The sequence below is a fragment of the Hakea prostrata genome, chromosome 3 (genome assembly GCF_041222555.1).
Source record: "Hakea prostrata isolate BN-2017 chromosome 3, UWA_Hpros_2, whole genome shotgun sequence".
NCBI lineage: Eukaryota > Viridiplantae > Streptophyta > Magnoliopsida > Proteales > Proteaceae > Hakea > Hakea prostrata.
In genome coordinates this window covers 71,329,336-71,349,372 of record NC_142602.1, presented here as the reverse complement: position 1 = coordinate 71,349,372, position 20,037 = coordinate 71,329,336, and the positions used below count along the sequence as shown (strand labels likewise).

The 20,037-nt window shown below is 35.2% G+C and overlaps 1 protein-coding gene across 4 annotated transcripts in view; it reads right to left on the bottom strand.

Moving 5' to 3' along the window:
- Positions 1-20,037, bottom strand: part of LOC149022956 (E3 ubiquitin-protein ligase PRT1-like) — a 101,766-nt gene that overhangs the window by 50,240 nt on the left and 31,489 nt on the right. For all 4 annotated transcript variants that reach the window (XM_089150847.1, XM_089150848.1, XM_089150846.1 and 1 more), the window contains exons 2-3: positions 9,717-9,745; positions 9,454-9,633 (exon numbers count right to left, since the gene is read on the bottom strand). In XM_089150847.1, the coding sequence (XP_089006973.1) occupies positions 9,454-9,633; positions 9,717-9,745 (209 nt within the window). The remainder of the gene's footprint in view (positions 1-9,453; positions 9,634-9,716; positions 9,746-20,037) is intronic.

Genomic DNA, 20,037 nt, shown 5'->3' with positions numbered 1-20,037 from the left:
TCTTACCTAATAGTGAAACCATCTCAGCTCAGCCATGGACATTGCCTTCGGGTGAACAATGTAAATCCTGTCTCGTGTGAGTGTCTTTGTGATATCCCCCATCCTAGTCTACTTAAAAGGTAAGGACCAGCTAGGGGACTGATGGGAATCAGTGACTCTAAAGGGGGGATACTCTCTATGAAAGCCCACCCTAGAACTAGCCAGAGGATCACAAACCCAGCAAGAGAAGAAGGGTAAATATTGGAATGGGTAAAAGAATGGTAAGGATGGTTAAGGGAAGGTATGGGGACCCACAAGAAACCTATAAGAACCCACTTACTGGCAGCTTGACCAGCGAGTCGATAACCCATCGACTGCCAAGACCACCAGGTCGATAGTAAAAAGGTAAGGTAAAAATCACTAAAACAGACACTAGCACCTTGAGGGTAACCATACTATGAAGGGGAGGCCATTTAGTTCATCAAACTCAGCATAGAGCTGTGAGGGAGAGAGAAGGAGAGAGAAGCTTCAAGTCAAGGTGTTGGCTGTCCATATTGGAGGTTGAAGGTTGTATTCCTGCCAAGAAAACCTCAGCACAAGGTACATCATTCTTCCCTCTATCACCCTGTGTAATTTTTATTGAAGCTAGCCATGAATGGATCCATTGATGGAATCATCAATGCAAGGAAGTGGGAAATTATGGGGGGTTTCTCTATTGGTGGTTCCTGCATGTTTCAGGGGCATAGCGGGACCTACTGATGTGAATGGAAGGGTCTTTTAGTAGGGATGGGGTAGGGATTGGTGTTATAACCCAACAGCTAGGTGAAATGGAACCCAAATTGTAAGGCGAGATTAAGGGGGTAATTAGGTGGGAGACTACCTCAGAAACACCTCAAAGCAGTGAGGAACACTCATTGGGAAGCCCACTGAAAATGGGGAGGAAAGGCCCCAAATCCTGGAAAAGTTTGATGTCAGCAAGCAAGGCAGTCGATACAGTCGGTCGATGCTGTGAGCCTGTGACAACTGTCAGGTATTCCTATGTCGACCCGCTACCTTGTGGAGGACTAATTAAAGACTGTATGGGGCCAATTTGGGAATTAAGCCATTCTACTTGGTCACAGACGCATACTCTCATAACAAGGGAAGTTGGGTGGATTTGGAGTTCAACATCCCGCACTTGGAACATCAGTTAGATAGAATTGAAACCATAAACAAGGTGAGGGGTGTTGAGAAACACAATGTTGGTAGAATGGCTTGAATTTTTCAATGTGATCTCAAGCCCTCTGTTTATAGAATTATAATGAAGTGGAAAGAATACTATTACATAAATACCCTTATTTAGGTAATAAAAAATTAGAAAATTACATCAACTAAAACTCTAATAGAGTTGGACTCCTAGTAGGACTCAACCAACATTCCCCGTCAAGTTGAGGCGTAGATGTTAGTCATGCCCAACTTGCCTACAATAGGAAGGAAATTTCTTTCCTTCAAACCCTCAGTGAAAATATCTACCACTTGGTCTCCATACCTCACAAAAGGCATGCAGATGAGCCCTTGTTCCAGCTTTCCTTTGACAGAAAACCTGTCAATTTCAATGTGTTTAGTTCGATCATGATGTACAGGGTTATTGGCAATACTAATGGCAACATTGTTGTCACAATATAGCCTCATAGGGTTTGGAACTTGGACTCCAATATCTTCTAGCAAGCCTATCAACCATAGTAGCTCAAAAATTCCACGAACTATAGCTCTATATTCAGCTTCAGTACTGGGTAAAGCTACCACATTTTGTTTTTTACTTCTCCAAGTAACTAGATTACCCCCAACAAAGGTATAGTAACTTGAAATTGACTTCCTGTCAGGAGATCCAGCCCAGTCTGCATCAGTGTATGCTTCTACTCTTAGATTATTAATGGGTGACAAAAGTATTCCTTTTCCAGGAGTTCCCTTCAAATATTACAATATTCTGGTAACATCCATCATATTAGCTAAATATGGATCATGCATGAATTGGCTTACTATCCCCACGACATAAGTGATGTCTAGCCTAGTGTGAGACAAGTAAATAAGCTTCCCTACCAGCCTTTGGTATCTTCCTTTGTCCATTGGCTCTCCCTCTTTTTCTTTAAGTTTAGCTCCAGCTTCAATAAGAGTATTAACAGCTTTACAAATCAAATCAAGGACATACTTTTTTGGTATAGGTATATACCCTTCTTTGATCGAGCCACCTCAATCCCTAAGAAGTACTATAACTTCCCTAAATCTTTAATCTCAAACTCTTTGCCAAAAAAGTCCTTCAACCTTATAATTTCCTCACCATCATTCCCTATGATGACAATATCGTCCACATAAACAATGAGAAGTGTGATATTAGTACCTGACTTCTTGACAAACAGTGTATGATCAACATTGCTTTGCTTGTACCCAATAGAAGTCATCGCCTTCAAGAGGCATCCAAACCAGCATCTAGGAGATTGTTTTAACCCAAAATTGTTCTCTTTAATCGACAAACATTCCTAGCAGTATTATCATTGGAGAAACCATGTGGGATTTCCATATAGATTTTTTTCTCTAACTCTCCATGTAAGAAGGCATTCTTTATGTCTAGTTGGTGCAAGTTCCAGTCTTTGTTCATAGCTACAGACAGCAGAATTCTGACAGTGTTCAGTTTTGCAACAAGGGCAAAAGTCACCTGATAATCAATCCCATAGGTCTGGGTTAAACCCCTTTGCAACTAGTCTAGCTTTCAACTTGTTGACTGATCCATCCATATTTTGTTTAATCATAAACACCCATTTGTAGCCCACAGGTTTTTTTCTTGAAGGAAGTGTAACCAGCTACCAAGTATCATTTTTCTTCATTGCCTGCATTTCCTCTACCATAGCTGCCTTCCATCTCTTATCAGCATAGGCTTCATGCCAACTTTTAGGAATAGATATAGATTATAGAGATGATATAAAAGCACAATAAGAGTCAGACAAAGAGTCATAAGAAACATATTTAGCTATGGGATGTTAAGTACAAGATTTGACTCCTTTTCTAATAACAATAGGAAGATCAGAAGAAGATACCTCAGGGGGAACACTAGAATCTGATTTTAGTGCAGGATATTAAAGTAGTAACGTGTCACCTTTCTCCAACTGCTTTGGACGATTGTAATTCTTCCTTTGATAAGTTTGCACCTCCTTATTCTAATTAATCTGGTTTTGAAAGACCTCAATAGTGTGCCTCACAGGAGTGGTCTCCGCCTAACCATGTTCTTCACATGGTTCAGAAAACGAAGGGGGAGAACTAGAGTCCTCAGGTATACTAGCCGAAGTCTCCCCCTGGTCAATAAACTCTTCTTGAACTCTTAAGTTGTGTTGGTGTGTGATAGGAAGGTCTAAAGTTGGAAAGAACACTTCTCCTCTAGGACTCTCCCCTTTGAGAGGTGTATAGTAAAGGCAACACTCATTAAAAATTACATCCATGGATACAATGGTTTTCCTGGAATGAGGATGATAACATTTGTACCATTTTTTAGTAGCAGAATACCCCATCAATATGCAACGTCGGCTGCGGGGAGCCAGCTACTTTGGTGGGCTGTGATTCCGGCATAACACACACATCCAAAAATCTTTGGGGGAATAACAAAAAGGAGGCTCCCTGGAGAATCTCATTAGGACATTTAAAACCAAGTATCCTACTGGGCATCCTATTCATAAGGTAAGAAGCACTGAGTATAGTATCACTCCAATTTAGTCAGGGACATTCACAGCAATCATAAAATGAGCTATCTTTAAAAGTTGTTGATTCTTCCTTTCAGCAACCCCATTTTGGGCAGCCGTATCAACACTATTGGTCTGGTGTATTATGCTAAAGTCAGAGAGATATCTCTGGAATTCACTATTAATATACTTTGTGCCATTGTCACTACGAAGGATCTTCACAATGGCATTGAACTAAGTTTAATCATATTATGAAAATCACGAAAACATAAAAAAAAAAACCTCATTTTTTTTTGTTTTAAAAGATAAATCTATGTAAAATGAGTGACAATCAATAAAAGTCACAAAGTACTTATGGCCAGTAATAAACACACGTCGGCAGGGGGCCCACACATCAGTATGAATTAGCACAAAAGGAATAGATTTTCTATAATGTAGAGAAGGTAAATAAGTAAAACGAGTTTGTTTCGCAAAAATGCAGGCTTCACAAAAAAATTCATCCTTGTTACAAGAAAAAACTAAGTTCGGAAATACTTTCTTAAGAATTCCTAGAGGGGGGTGACCTAGCCTACAATGCCACTGATGAAGGTCTGATATTACCAAATGGACCTAATTAGAAGATGTAGTCAGAGCAGAAGTAGATCCTCCAATCAACTAGAGCAAATAAAGTTTATAGTCTAGTTTACCACGTCCAATCTCCTTCCTCGTGACCAGATCTTGGAAGACACAGTAAGATGGGAAAAATGTCACTTTACAATTCAAATCATGTGTAAGACTGTTGATAGAAAGCAAGTTAGTAGAGAAAGAGGGGACATGTAAAACTTTAAACATAGAAAGTGATGGAGAATGTTGAATGGTCCCTTTTCCAGCAATAGAAGAATAAGAGCAATAGCAATTCGAACTTTATCCTTTCTAGAAGTTGAAGAATAATTTAAGAAAAATGAGGATAAACCTATCATATGATCTGTAGCTCCTGTATAAATGATCCAAGGAGCAAAAAGTGAAGAAACATGGAAGCCTGTAAAAGTTTTACCTAAAGTAGCAAGGTAGGACTTGGTATGGGTAGTAGAGGAAGCAGTGGTAAAGGCTGTACCGGTAGTAAAAGACTGCAAAATCAATCATAGAGTAGCTAACTCCTATTGTGAAAAGCCAATGTCTGCAAAGGGTGTTGTGGAAACTGTCTTAGAAAGATTAGCCTTCGATTTTCCCTTTTTTTTGTGCCCTTTTTTGCTCAAAATTTGTGGGTTTCCCATGCAGCTTCCAACAATTGGCATTGGTATGATATGGTTTGTGACAGTGCTCACACTTAACAATCTCCTTAGCCAAATCAGACTTAGTGCTAACAGACTATAAGACTGATTTCTTCATAATAGGAGAATGAAGCATGGCTAATCGACGGCTTTCCTCACACTAAACAAGGGCATAAAACTGTTGTAGTGTAGGAATGGGAGAACGACTCAATACTTGTACTCTGATCTGATCATATTCTACATTCAAACCTGCCAAGAAGTCATATACCCGAATCTTATCAACATGCTTCCTATAAGTAGCCACATCATCCGGATTATAATGATCCAATTCCTGCCAAAGAGATCGCAACTCAACATAATATTGGGCCACAGTCAATTCCTTTTGCGTAGTCTCATGAAGCTTCTTCCGTAGCTCATAAACATGTGCATCATTCCCCAATTGTCCATGTGTTTCAGTAGTAGCTTTCTTGATTTGGGCTGCAATATCAAGTAATAGTATCCACGAGCAATATTTGAATTCATGGAATTCAAAAAGAATGACATAATAAGAGTCATTTGAGATCCATTTATCCTGTAAAACACCAGTGGTGGTAGGTTTGATAGTGGCGCCCGTAATGTGTCCAACAAGTCCTCCTCCGGCAATAGTTAAGTAGGTAGATCGAGACCAAATCAAATAATTTGTTCCATCAAACCTTACCGAAAGAAGATGAAGAGTGGGGTAATGTTTGGAGCTAGTGGAGGTAGTAGTACCATCAGTGGTTGCCATGCCTAAAAAATGTCTACAGTCCTTCAGTCTTCACCCTTTCAAAACAACTGAAATGTCGAGAACAAAGAGACCCTTGAATATATGAGAAATCACAAATAGATAATATGCAAAATTGTAATTAGACCCCTGGAAATATGTATAATTGCATATGGACCCCTGAATATATATATATATATATATATATATATATATATATATATATATATATAGCCCCCTAAAATATGGATAATTACAGATATCCCCCTAAAAATATTGATAATTCCATATAAACCCCTATAAATCTTTGAATTCTCAAAAGAGACCCCTTCATATATATGCAATTACAATTAGATCACTGGTCTGGTTTGGTCCATGATTTAAGTTCAATGGTTCATGGTTCAATGATTCAATGTACGGTTCAAGGGTTATAAAGTTTTGAGCTCTCGTACCGAAAGAAGAAAAGAGAAAAAAACCAAAAGTAGAAGGCGGAAGGAAGCGAAGAGCAGAGATGGATCGAGAGCTGGGCTTCTGCGATGGTTTCAGAAGAAGAAGAAAGAAAGAAAAAAATCAAAAGAAGAAGATTTTGGTTAAGGAGTTTGTGATGGGTTTCTGCGATGGAGCAGTAAAAAAATCAGAAGAAGAAGATTTTGGTTGGTGGGTTTGTGATGGAGCAGTTGCAGCGGCGGTGAAGGTGGGTTTTGCGATGGAGCAGTTGCAGCGGCAGTGGAGGTAGGTCGTCGAGAGAGATCTTTGCTTCTTTTTTTTTTTTTTTTTTTTTCTTTCTCTTCACTAATCGAACTTAGGCTTTAATGCCATATTGAGAAACACAATGTTGGTAGAATGGCTTGAATTTTTCAATGTGATCTCAAGCCCTTAATTTATAGTAAAGTGGAAAGAATACTATTACATAAATACCTTTACTTGGGTAACAAGAAAATAGAAAATTACATAAACAAAAACTCTATTGGACTCCTAGTAGGACTCGACCAACATTCTCACTTCAAATAATAAATCTAGGACATACTTTCTTTGGGATAGGTATATACCCTTCTTTGATTAAGCCACCTCAATCCCTAAGTAGTATTGTAACTTCCCTAGTTCTTTAATCTCAAACTCTCTACTAAGAAAGTCCTACAACCTTTGAATTTCCTCACCATCATTCCTTATGATGATAATATTGTCCACATAAACAATGAGAAGTGTGATAGTAGTACCTGACTTCTTGACAAACAGTGTATGATCAGCATTGCTTTGCTTGTACCCAATAGAAATCATTGCCTTTAGGAGGCATCCAAACTAGCATCTAGGAGATTATTTTAACCCATAAATTGATCTCTTCAACCGAAAAACTTTCCTTGCAGTATTATCATCGAAGAAACCATGTGGGATTTCCATTTAGACTTCTTCCTCTAATTCCCCATATAAGAAGGCATTATTTACGTTTAGTTGGTGCAAGGGGGAATTGTATGCTAGACTTAAGATTTAATGCATGCTCTGTTTATTGTAATTTTTGAAAGGAATTTATTTTGGCCATTCTGGGGATGCCTCTTCAAATTGGCTGAAGAGAGCCGTGAATGTGCTTACCTTGCTAGTTTGCATTTGCATTTTACCATTGTCAATGTTGCTTCTTCTGTAACATGAATGCTGGAATGTAATATCATGATGCATGCATTTATGGGATGAAATCATGCACGAGTCTTATGCTTAACACGCACCCTACATACTCAATATTTTATATGTTTAATATCTTCAGTACTACATGTGAATATAATAATGTCTATGGGATTGAGGGCTTACATTCTTATAATATGAAACCGGTGGTGGCTACACCAATTGTCTCCAAATACTCATGCACCTCACATGATCATGTATAGTTGCATATATGCACCACCATATAGTTGCATCAGGTTACGATCCAAACCCTATAATGCTGCCACCTTACCAACAGGAGTCTTGAGGTTGGCAATCCATAGTGTAGTGGCACTAGTGGGAGCCCAACAGATGGAATCAGAATTGTGAGGGAAAACTGAGTACCCTAGGGTACCATTAATGTCATACCAAGACATCGGGGATTGAGGTGTTGACATAGGGTTGTTGGGGTGTACATCCAAGATAGTGGGTGCTTGAGGATCAATACTCCTAGAATGGCAAGGGACACCGGGCCAAGATAATGAGTGCCCAGTATCATCTAGCTATGGAATGCACTATGAGTAGAGACCTTGCATTGGGCTAGGTAAGACCCATACACATGCCAGTCCTGTACCAACTGCCGTGCATTTTCTTTTCACGAGGGATGATGAGTGGATGGTGAGGATGTTAAGTGTGGCGCTGAGAGGAGTGGTGATGCAATGAGAGAGGACCGAGAATCCCTTAACCCCCATCGTGGTGCTAGGTGTGGCCCTTACCCTAGACCCCCAATTGTGCACTTTCTTTTCATGGACCAAGATTCCATCACAAAGAGGACTGGTATTTACTAAAGTGTGTTACCATAGTAAGAGACTTGCATGATCATGTTTGATGGATGGCATATAGGATTGAACGGCAAGCATATTTGGTGTGATTGTATTCTCCTCAAGAGTTCGTTGGAACTCATCTCTTTAGGGACTCTCCCTTTTAGATGTCAGCACAGGTCTCAAGATCATAGCTGTGGGGGAAGTTGTGCAAACAGAGGAGTCCGAAGCGGATCCGTAGTGGCGAAAGCGGAGGAGCCGTTCGTGCTGCTTCATGATATGATTTGCTGCTGTTATGCGTGTTTGTATTGGTTGCATGTCTCTTGGGCCAGATGTCGAAACAGTGTTTAGTTCTGTTTGATGAATTTCTATTGAGACTTAGATTGATACTTTAAACCCGGATGACTGTAAACACATAATTTAATTCAGCAAACTAACAAGTACATTTGTATTAAAGTGTTGTAGACTTTTATACTGTCGACTAACATGGATGTTATGAATGTGGGTCGATTATTGTACTGTATCGTGCTGGTCTAAAGCGTGGGCCTGCATGGGAACCCCGTTCTGTCGGGCTGATCCGGATAGCCCCCAGATCAGGTTGTAGACAGTCTTCCATTGTTTCCACAACTTTGTCTTGCAGCTTTGCAAACAAGGAGGAAGGTAAAGAGGGAAACAGAAGCTTGAGTAGGCATCAAATTGATTATGATGGTAGAAGCACAAAAGGCAACAGTAAAAAAGGTCTTAGAGGCATGCATACCAAGGAGAAGACTCCTAGTGACCTCCAAGGAATGACAGTTTTCCTTTTAGCACCCCATTTGGTTTAAGGGTGTCTACATAAGCAACTTCTTGGGTGATACCATTGCCAATAGAAACTATTGAAGCCCCCCATACATGTACTCACCCCCATCAAAATGAATAATATAAATGTGCCTACCAACTGAGTATTAACCTATTGATAAAATTTGTTGAAAACATCGTAAACATCAGTTTTTTGCTTCATTAAAATAAATCCAAATGGACGGGGAATAATCATTAACCCAAAAAATATATATATTATCCAGACAAAGAAGTAATAAATGCAGGTCCCAGACATTGGAATGGACAATATGGAAAGAAAAAATGGATCTATTACCATGATAAGATAGGATGAATGACAATGTTTAGCAAAAAATGGTTCACATTGAAAGCTTGAGCAAAAAAAGAGCATAACAAATATGAGTTCTTTTTCTCATAATATCAAAAGATGGATGACCCGAATATTGATTTCCCTCCACAAACTCAAGAGAGCTATTTAGAAGAAATCCATAAAGCTAAAACTTTACCTAGAGAATGTTTGTCCCTTCTCTTGTAGGCCTCAGGATACATCTTCAAGAGCAAGAAGTGGAGCATCCAGCAGATGCTGGGGAAATTATTATATGGGTGTCTACAAATTGGACAATGAGATTCCCTCCAGCCACTCATGGCACGATGCACACACCAGAAACATGAAATGTGACCACAAGCTGTCACAACATAAAAATATATATTATTGCAGGATGAAATATGCATCCAAGTTATGTTCTTAATATTACTTCACAATCCTTACCAAGTACAATAGGCTTGTATAGGAGATCTCTGCAAAATAGAACACAATATGTTAAATAATTAACCACCAACCAAAAGAACAGATAAAAGATAATTAGACCTGATCAATAGTAATTTCCATTTAAGTGAAATGCTTTACAATTCTTCTCTACTGTTTAGACATGCCCATATATTTCAAGACTTCTTTATTTGTTTGTTTCTTTTTTTTTTTTTTTTTTTTTTTTCAAGTATAGATAGAAGTTCACCCTTGTACTTACCTTCTTTCATTTTAGGGTTTTTATATTATTTTACATTCATCCGAAAAAGATAGCAAGTAACTAATCCCAATTTATGATTTATTTCCTAAACTGAGTTGTACTAAAAATAGAAACTAGATCTTATTTGACAAAATAGAAACTAAGACTAGAATTGGGTTTGCTTGTCAACAACCAAGCTACAAAAAATAGAGACATAAGCCAAAATATAAAGCAATCTCCTAATCCAATAAGTAGAAGCTACAGAAATAAAATAAAATTTGGGCAGAATAAAATAAGATCATATCCAATCTAGAATGGACCCCATGTAGTGTGGTTACCATTAAAGTAGTAAATCATGCATATCTTAACACTCCCCCTCAAATTGGAGTATACATATCAAAGGCTCCAACATAGAAAAAAGGAAAATATATTTAAGGACAACCTAATCTTGAGCACAAGTAGCAATAGCAAACGTCGATTACCACTGGGAGAACTTCACCCAAGATATAATCAATAGCAACTTAAATAATCTTCATGTGAAACTAACCTTCCAACAATGGGGACAATAAGCAGTAATGAACATAACCACATCCACAAACATAGCAACAACGATAATGTCAAAGGCACCATCCAAATAATGCCACCAGTAGTAAGTGGCAATTGTCTGAAAAGTGTAGCAACTTCAATGGCTACATCACAAGAGGCAGGTAGTAGGCAAGAATCTCCATAAGAGAAAATAAAAGTGCAGCTTTAATTTCCACACAAGTAGATAAGAAAATCCAACTCCAATGTCCACACAACTGACACAAGCACATTTAAAAAAAAAAAAAAAAAAAGGACAGCTTCAATGTCTACATCAGTTAATAAAATGCAGCTCTAATGTCCACACATGGGCTCTTTGCAAGAAGGCAAGTAGTAGCTAGTAATTATGCTTTGCCAAAGGCTAAAATTAATCCTTGAACAAATGTCTTTACAAGTCAAATATAGATACTATGAACCAATAGGCAGTATAAAATATCGAGGCTAGTAGATAGGTAAAAGGCAATATGGGTTACTATGGAGCAAGTAGATAATTGTTGTTGTAGAATACCATCTTTCAAAAAGCCTTGAGTACATAAAGAATAACTCTTGAATCTCCCCCTTACTTGTAGCATTACACATGGATAAATAATGACAACCAATTACCAATATTTCAAAGGAAGAGTATCATACCAAAAGAAAAGGAAAAAAAAAATCAGCAACCAAAAGTGGTAATGCGACCAAACAATAAGATCCCAAGTGATAATTTTCAATGCATCCGTTTGCAGTAGAAATAATCTCTAGTGACTAAGATCCCAAGAAATATTTTCCAAGCTTCCCTCATGGTAGCAAATGATGTAATATGGCAAATTTGCAATGAGGATTAATGTTATATGTGGAAAATGTAAAGGTATGCAGAATATGAACAAGGAGGAAGAGACATAGAGTCAATGATAGAATATCAGGAAATCAAATATGTCCACAAGTTTTTTTTTTATATGAAAAACAAACCTACAGAATATTAATCCAACCATAAACAAGGAATGAAGATCCTTTAAACAATTTGATCATGCAATATATTATTAATGAGGTTTTGATTCTCTACCCAAATCAAGTAAAACAAACAGAAAAAAAGGAGATGGCATAATATAGTCACAAAATAGAAGAAAAAAGAGTCAGTGGGTTTCAAATACAATTAGAATAATTTTTATTCAGGGACAGTCAAGAAGATACCAAAGTATCGCCAGCAACTAATAGTAATAGAGGCAGAAAGAACTAAGCAACAGCCTGGATCAGATCCATATTACCATCAAACGAACCTTGCATATGGAACATAAAGAAATTCCACAGTATTGGTTTAGGGGTGCCTGTCCCACCCTGAGCCCAAATAGGGCTTGGGCTCAAGATTTTGGCCCTGATCCTGACCATAATCTAGCCTTAATTTTGGCCATGATTCTGACCCTGAATCTTACCTTGATTATAACCATGATTTTAGCCCTAATTTTGACCTTGATTTTGTTCTTGATCCTAGCCCTAATTTTTCCAACCCTGATTTTGGCCCTAATTTTGACCCTAGCTTGCATCCTAATATTAAGTTTTATACTAACATTGATCCAAACCCTAAGTCATTCTGATCCAATGAGTCCATAGATTTATATTATTTTTTTATTTCTTTTGTTGTTTTCATTTAGTAAACATAAATGATTTTTTTTTAATATGTTATGATAAAAACGTACTTTTAAAATTTTTTTTTTTATGTTGTCATTTAGTAAAAGTAAATGATTTATTTTCTCATTTTCAACATGTTATGATCAGACTTTTTTTAATTAAATATATTTATGTAAATAATTATTAACTTACTTACAATTAAAATTTTAATCCAATTTACTTAGTGTGTTTTAGAATCAAATTTTAATTAACAATCCTAATTTAGAACATCTAAGTAAATTTTCAAAATAGGAAGTTTTTTAGAGAAATTTGAATGATGTGATTTATAAATTAATTTTATTTATATGACATAATGTATTAAAAGAAATTTAATCATATTAATTATTAATAAAATATGACGCCTCAGCATTTAATGATATGAAGTATCTAATATCTACATTCTATTGTATATATTTTTTATTGATGAATCAATCAAATGAAAATGAGGTCAACTTGTAAAAAAAGTGAAATAAATCATTGTTAAAATATAATTTGTAATTATTTTTTATAAGAATCTTATTTTTTTCAATACAAAATTGGCCAAACATATTGGTATTATTTGGAAAAAAAATTGATTTGAAAGAATAAAAGTACAGTAACCTATGTTTTAAGGTAAATGTTTAAAAAAAATTATATAATATTATTTATATTTCTACTTTCTTCTAGGTAAAAATAATTGGTTTTTAATTAAAAATGTATAATAGATACTTTACGTCATTACAATGGCTTTTGTCTTTTAAAATATATTACATTGGAAAGGATTACTAGGGGTGTGATTGATATTTTGATTTGTCTTGTTGTGATAGTGATATACTAATAATTTACTTATATTATATTAAAAAAAATATATATATATATATATATATATATATATATATATATATCATACTATCATACTGTTATATAAAAGCATGTACTCTAGTTTCATCGCAAATCTTTCATTTGACTATTGTATCTTTTGTTTTTATTTAAATGTCATATTTTTTGTATTAATTTATTCATCATTTTATTTTTACTCATAAATTCTTGGTACCCTTTTTATATATTTTTTTTATTTAAGTGCGTAAAATCAAATCAAACCAAGAAATAAATTTTTACTAGGAAAGAGAGTAAAATATACATTTCTTTTTAATCTCAAACAATCTCCCTTATAAATTATACTATCATACTATTATAAGAAAAATAAAATATTCTCATAAATTTGAACCCTCCTTCGATTTCTATTTTCTTTTATTATATTATTTGTATTTTTTTAAATGATGATTTATCTCATCCCGCGATTTGAGTTTCACTTTTTTATTTCATACTATATTATACTATCATCATACTATTATATAAAAGCATGTACTTTAGTTTCGTGACAAATCTATTTTTGATCACTCTTATTCATAATTGAGTTATTCATCATGTTGAATAGACTACTTTGATCCAAGCTTGGCAACATGGTCAATGGGAGGTTATCAAACTATAATGATTTTCAAAGCCTATGTAAGATTTTATATCTTCCAACTATTTCTTATTGATTGTCAATTAATTGACTTACAGTTTTCACTATAACGTTTTGAAATATATCTGGGTAATTGAATGTTAGACTTATTTAAATGTTGATTGAAAAAAATAATAATAAAAGACTACCTTATCTCTCTTATATGGTCACGTGCATTTGCACGTATCAGTATCTAACTAGTATATATATGTATATATATATATATAGCTGGCAAGCAACCTCAAGTTCTTTCAGATCTGGCTTTAATTGGCATAGCTGAATTTGGTCAGTTCTTGCTATTCCAACTTCTAGATTAGAAGTGGAAGGGATGTCTACATTAGGAGATCCAAATCCTCATCTCCTTTGTATATCTGGACCAAGTTCATAGTTTGGAATAATAATGAACTATGCAATCTTTTCTCCTATAGTAATAGGTCTATCAAAATCTACTAATGTACTTGGTCCTCAAGGGAATAAAGACAAGCCTGACCAGATCAGAGCTACGAGCAAAACGTGGTGAAGGATGATAATATTTTGCCCAACAAGTGTAAACGCAAGGTCCCCGGATCTTGTAAGATCTCAAGATGCTATAATGACATAGACATATTTGAGTATGAACCTTTTTATCAGCTTGATACAAATTCTGTAGATTTCAAAAGATTAAACATCTCAGCAGATACTCAGATAAAGCAGATTGTAGAAAAACTTGAAAAGGCTAAGATTATACAAGATGTAAACCCTCTTGAACGTTGGGATAAAGACAAGCCTTATATTAAGCTTGAGATAAAAAACCCAGAAATACAATACCAAAGATGATGAAGAGTTTGATTTCCATATAAATGAACTCTTAAAGCTTGGATTAATTAGAAATTATGATAGTCCTCACAGATCAGCTACTTTTATTGTCAACAAAGAATCCAAAAAGAAAAGAGGTAAAAGCAGAATGGTAATAAATTATAAGCGTCTTAATGACAACACAGTTGATGATGCTTATAATATTCTCAAACGAGATTTCCTGATAGCTCACATTGATAAAGCTAAAAATTTTAGTAAATTTGACTTAAAATCAGGTTTCCACCAAATTATGGTACACAGAGATTCCATTCCATGGACTGCTTTCGTCACAAGCAGAGGACATTATGAATGGCAAGTTATGCCATTTGGCCTAAAGAATGCCCCTTCGTATTCCAAGGAAAGAATGGATCAAATTTTCCTACCTTCTTAGAAAATTTGTAGTTGTTTACATAGATGACATCCTGGTATATTCCCAGAATGAAAAAGATAATTTTCAACATTTGTTGACAATATTTAAATTATACAAAGATCATTGTTTAGTTATTTCCAAAAAGAAAATGGAAATAGAAAAAGATAAAATAAAATTATTAGGCTTGAATTTAAGCAAAGAACTTATATCTCTGCAAGACCATATTGCCAGAAAAGCCCTTGAATTCCCAGATAAACTCGAAGGAGTTACCCAAATAAGATCCTTTATTCGACTAGTCAACCAAGTTAGAGACTTTATTAAGGATCTTGGAAAAATGCTTGGGCCCCTTTATGCGAAAACCTCACAAAAAGGAGAAAAAAGATTTAATCAGCAAGATATTATCTTAGTCAAGAAGATTAAAGAGCTTATCTCAAAGGTACAACCAATAAGATACCCTAAAGAAGATTGGTTTCACATTGTTGAAACTGATGGTTCTCAAGATGGTTGGGGAGCAATCCTTAAGATTACACCCAATGAGTATTCTACCAAGAATACTGAAGTACTATATAGATATGCATCAGGGATACATAAGAATAAACCCCTTGCTGCAATAGATTTCGAAGTTGAATCAATTATTAAAGGACTTGAATCATTCGAGTTCTTATTACAAAACAAAAAGTTTATGATTCGCACTGATTGTGAAGCCATAGTTAAATTTTATAAGAATTTGAATGAAAATAAGATTTCCCAGAGAAGATGGCTCGTGTTTCGAGATATAGTAGTTAATAAAGGTTTTAATATTAAGTTTGAGCATGTTAAAGGAACTGATAATCTCATTGCAGATTATTTATCCAGAATAACATGTTCTCAAAATATTACAATAGATGAACAGATTTACTTACAAGATCCCGATTATGATCTAGATGGCTGACCCAGCTAAAGACAAAGATTCGTTGTCTAAGGCGAAAGATAAGATGCTTGAAGAAGCAATCAAAGATATAGTGGGATAGACCACTAAAGATAAGAGAATTGTCAAGATTAGTTCTCCCAATCTAAAGGAGAAACATGTTCCAAAAAGATGTCAATTTGGTCATAACTATTTGTTCACCATTGATCCCAGATTCCAATTCAAGAATCTACTTGAAGTTGGACCAGAAGATAAAGCTGTATTAGATAATCTCTGGATATCACACCATCAGGTGGTCCAGACTCTTGCAGATAAAAACAAAAGAGATTACTTTGCTACGGCAATGAATAGTTTATGTTACCAGATGAAAATGTCACAGACAAAATCATCTTCTAGATACCGCTATAATGTGGTAATCAAGGGAAAGATGCCTGGTGTTTATACATCATAGTCTGATGTGGCCAAGTGCATCAAAGATTTCAAAAATCCTCTATATCAAGGATTTACAGATTTGGGACAGGCATTTGACTGTGCCAGAAGAACAGTTGGAGTTAATTTTTATAAAGATCCCAAAATTGAAAGATCAGACCAAAAAGATTTCAAAGGAGCACTCGTCGCTTGTGATGAATGTGCTGTCACAAAGATGGAGATGCAAGATCTGGTACAAGGTCTTGATACTTGCAGAGCACACTGCTCCCGGCTAGTTGAAGAAATTAATTCTTTAAGATTAAAAAATCAAAAGCTTGACAGAGAGAAGGATGACATGATGATATGCCTTCTCAAGGCAAAAGATTTGCTCCAGATGAATGAGGCCCAAATTCACAAGGCCTTTGAAGAAAAGAATCAAAAGCCTCGAGACCCAGCCCAACAATTTGACCAGGCTGAGTTGCAAGGATATTCAAAGATGGAGGCAAACGTCAAGTCAATTGACATTATGCTCGAAGAGATGAAAAAGATAATGGCGGAAGATGATGGACCCTCCTCCACAGAACAATGAATGCCATACAATTTAATATGAGGCTAAATCTGCCAATAAGCAAACCTCCAAAATCAAAGCTGAAGAAGGTGGTACACCCACTAAACAGATACTTGGCAAAAACAAAGAAAAAGATGAAGAATAAGCTTTTCGTACAACAAAGCTGCGAAGCCACCTCATTCCTCTCAGAGGTATGAGAAGATGCCACGCATAGATTAGTTTCACTCTTCGACGAAGATGATGTCACCAAATATTTTGAAGAATAAAATCACAATATCTGATGTGATGTAATCCTTATCACTAAGGATTAAAAGATTCCCTTTTCATGCGATTTTGACATGTCCCCTTTGTGATGGCGACATAAAGGAACTCAGATTTAAGCAGGAGCTTGTTAACCACAGGATATGGATTTGCTTTTTGTCTTTATGTAGCTTTGATTTCACTTTAATTTGTATTTAATTTGTATTTACATTTCGACCTACTTTTCTCGCCTATATAAGCGAGCTTGTGTACTTGTAAGAAGTAAAATGAGTGTTAGCAATAAAATCCTTTTGTTAGAAAATTCCTCTGATGTTTCTTCTTTTCGCCATCTGAGCTCTGAAGCCCAAGAACATAAGATAAGGAGAAGACCACTACTTCCTTCGGTAAGTTCTTTACTTTGATTGTTAGGGATGGGCCTGGAGTAAGATATCTAGTATGAATTTTTTATTTGTTTCTTTTCTTTCTTTCCTTCGAACTGGATAACCATAAAGCATGCCTATAGTCATGCCTCTGCTGTCGGTGACGGCCAATATTATAAAATAATCCCTGATGATTAGTCTGAGAAGATAACTGTAAAATATGTGTACATTGAAAGTCCCGTGAAAAAGTCAGAGAGGCAAAGCGTTGCATATCTACAGTGATGATTCTCTAATGAAAATAGATGTTAATATAATCCCAGAAAGTATTAGGGTTATATGATATGTTAACGATTCCGTGAAGAAGTCGTTGAATTTCACACTGTCATATGATTATAAAGAACAAGCAGAGTTAAAGGGTCCTATCTTCAAACTGGGATGAAGTGGCTGTGACTGTTAACGGTTGGGTAAAGGCCTCTAAATGACTCTTCTAAAAGGGCAATAAGTGTAAGTCCCTGTATACAAGAGATTAGAGGTGCCAAAGAACTTAGTCATGAAATGTCTATCTCAGAATGGTGAGACAAGGTTTGTAAAGAACTGAACTACTCCTTGAAAGTTAAAAAAAAAAAAAAAAAAATTGATCGTACCGGCGATCAATAATATCTGACAACCTCTTTATATATGGTATCAGAGAAGTTTCTTTCCTTAAGAGACTGTGTAGTATTTTCTTTCATACTTGATAAATGAAACAGACCCTTAGATCTTACCATGTCAAGTTTATTGTTTTTAAGATAAGTTTTAAACTTGCTTTAAAAGCTATATGATGGTTGGGATCCATACCATTATGAAGATGACAGTGAAGATAGCAGTACTAATTACAATAATGGTCATACTGCAGAAGTTTATGATTATTTAGATTAAGATGTTTCAGATTTATTCATGTTTCTTTCATATGATAGATAGATTGGTTGTGTATAACCACTTACCAAAACCAGATTGTTTGCATGAGATTTATAATCAATATTGTAGATATATTGTTTATGATAGTTCTTCATATCTGCATGTTTTGCCTATACATATTAAAGATATTATTTATGAAAAAGCTATATCCTTTTATGGAGATATTTATTCAGATTTTGGCAATATTATAAAAAGATATGCTGAAAATTTTACCTACAATTTGCCTATTCTAGATGCCCATATGCAAAGATTTTATTAAAGACATTCTAATCTCTTTGATGTCTGATTTGAAAGAAACTAGAATATCTTGGTCTTGAGATAATTTATCCAACGGGTGTAAAACTCACTTCTTTGGATAGATATAAGATTACATGTTATTTTTGTTCTATGCATTTTAGGCATAAATTGCATAACAATAAGCATGAAGATATTCCTGACAAGATTAACTATTTGACTGATCTTTTGATAAGTCTTTCAGAAAATTTAAAGAAAGATTGGGAAAAAGTTGAAAAGATTCTTAGAATTTTAGCTAATAGTATAGATGAAAAGAACTTAGTTCTAAAGGATATCGAACACAGATTGGGTTTGAAAGAAGATAATTCCCAGATCATAAGAAATTTAGATTACATTAATCAAAAGATTGAAGACTATAAGAATAAGATACCTAAGGCTAATTATTCCAAATTGCCTTCGAAAGAAGAAATTATGGAATTAATTACCCAGTTAAAACTAAAAGAACCAAAAGATATTGAAAAACAAACTTTATCCAACTTGGAAAATATGGAAAATTGAAGCTAAAAAGATAAGCCTTCAGAGAGAGAAGGAATCAGAAGATTTTAAGCAAAAGATTAAAATCATTGATTATAAAATAAATCAACTCGAAGCTTTGACTAAAAGTTTGTTTTGGTTATGAGTGGAGAGACTCCTGTACCAAATAGAGATTATACTACTATTATAGAAAGATTGCAAGATTATACCTCTCAGCTCACCGCAGACAATGTAGGAATCACAAAATACATTGCAGCAGGAATGCCAGATAGGATAATTATTGTTCAAAATAATATTATCCTGGAATTATTAAAGATAATTTCAGAAAAAATTTCAAATATTCCTACTACAAGTACTAGTTAATCTAATCAGCGGCCTACAAATTTAAGTAGTCAGTTAGATGCCTTAAATGCTTCTTTTCGAAATTTGAAGGTTGACGGAGAAAGAACATTAAAGGGAAATTTTGTAGATTACCAACCTACAAAAGGTTATAAGATAGGACTTAAGAAATGAGTTTGACTAGACCATTTACTGGAGTTCAGATACCCTTGAGAGATCGACATCTAGAAATAGAAGTTATGAATCCTTTGGAAGAAGATCTTTTGTTGGAGATATATTTCGAAGAGTGATTAGATCTCCTAATGACCATAATGTGTCTTTAGAAGAGGTTATAGATGTTGACCAAAATATAGATAATTTTAGGAATAGAAGATTGGACCTATTGCGTCCCCAAGATTTATATGCTTATAATAGGTTTGTAAGAGACACAAGCCTAATCCAAGCCTACCATGAGCAATCTCTTGAAGTTGTAGGGAGACAAGTTGGAGTTATCAGTTTGCTGTCTGACAAAGCATTACAAGATTTAGTTAGTTCAAAAAGGATGAACCTCTTACATCTTGGCGTAATTGTTATAGGAGTAAAAGGTTTAACCAAAAAGGGTTT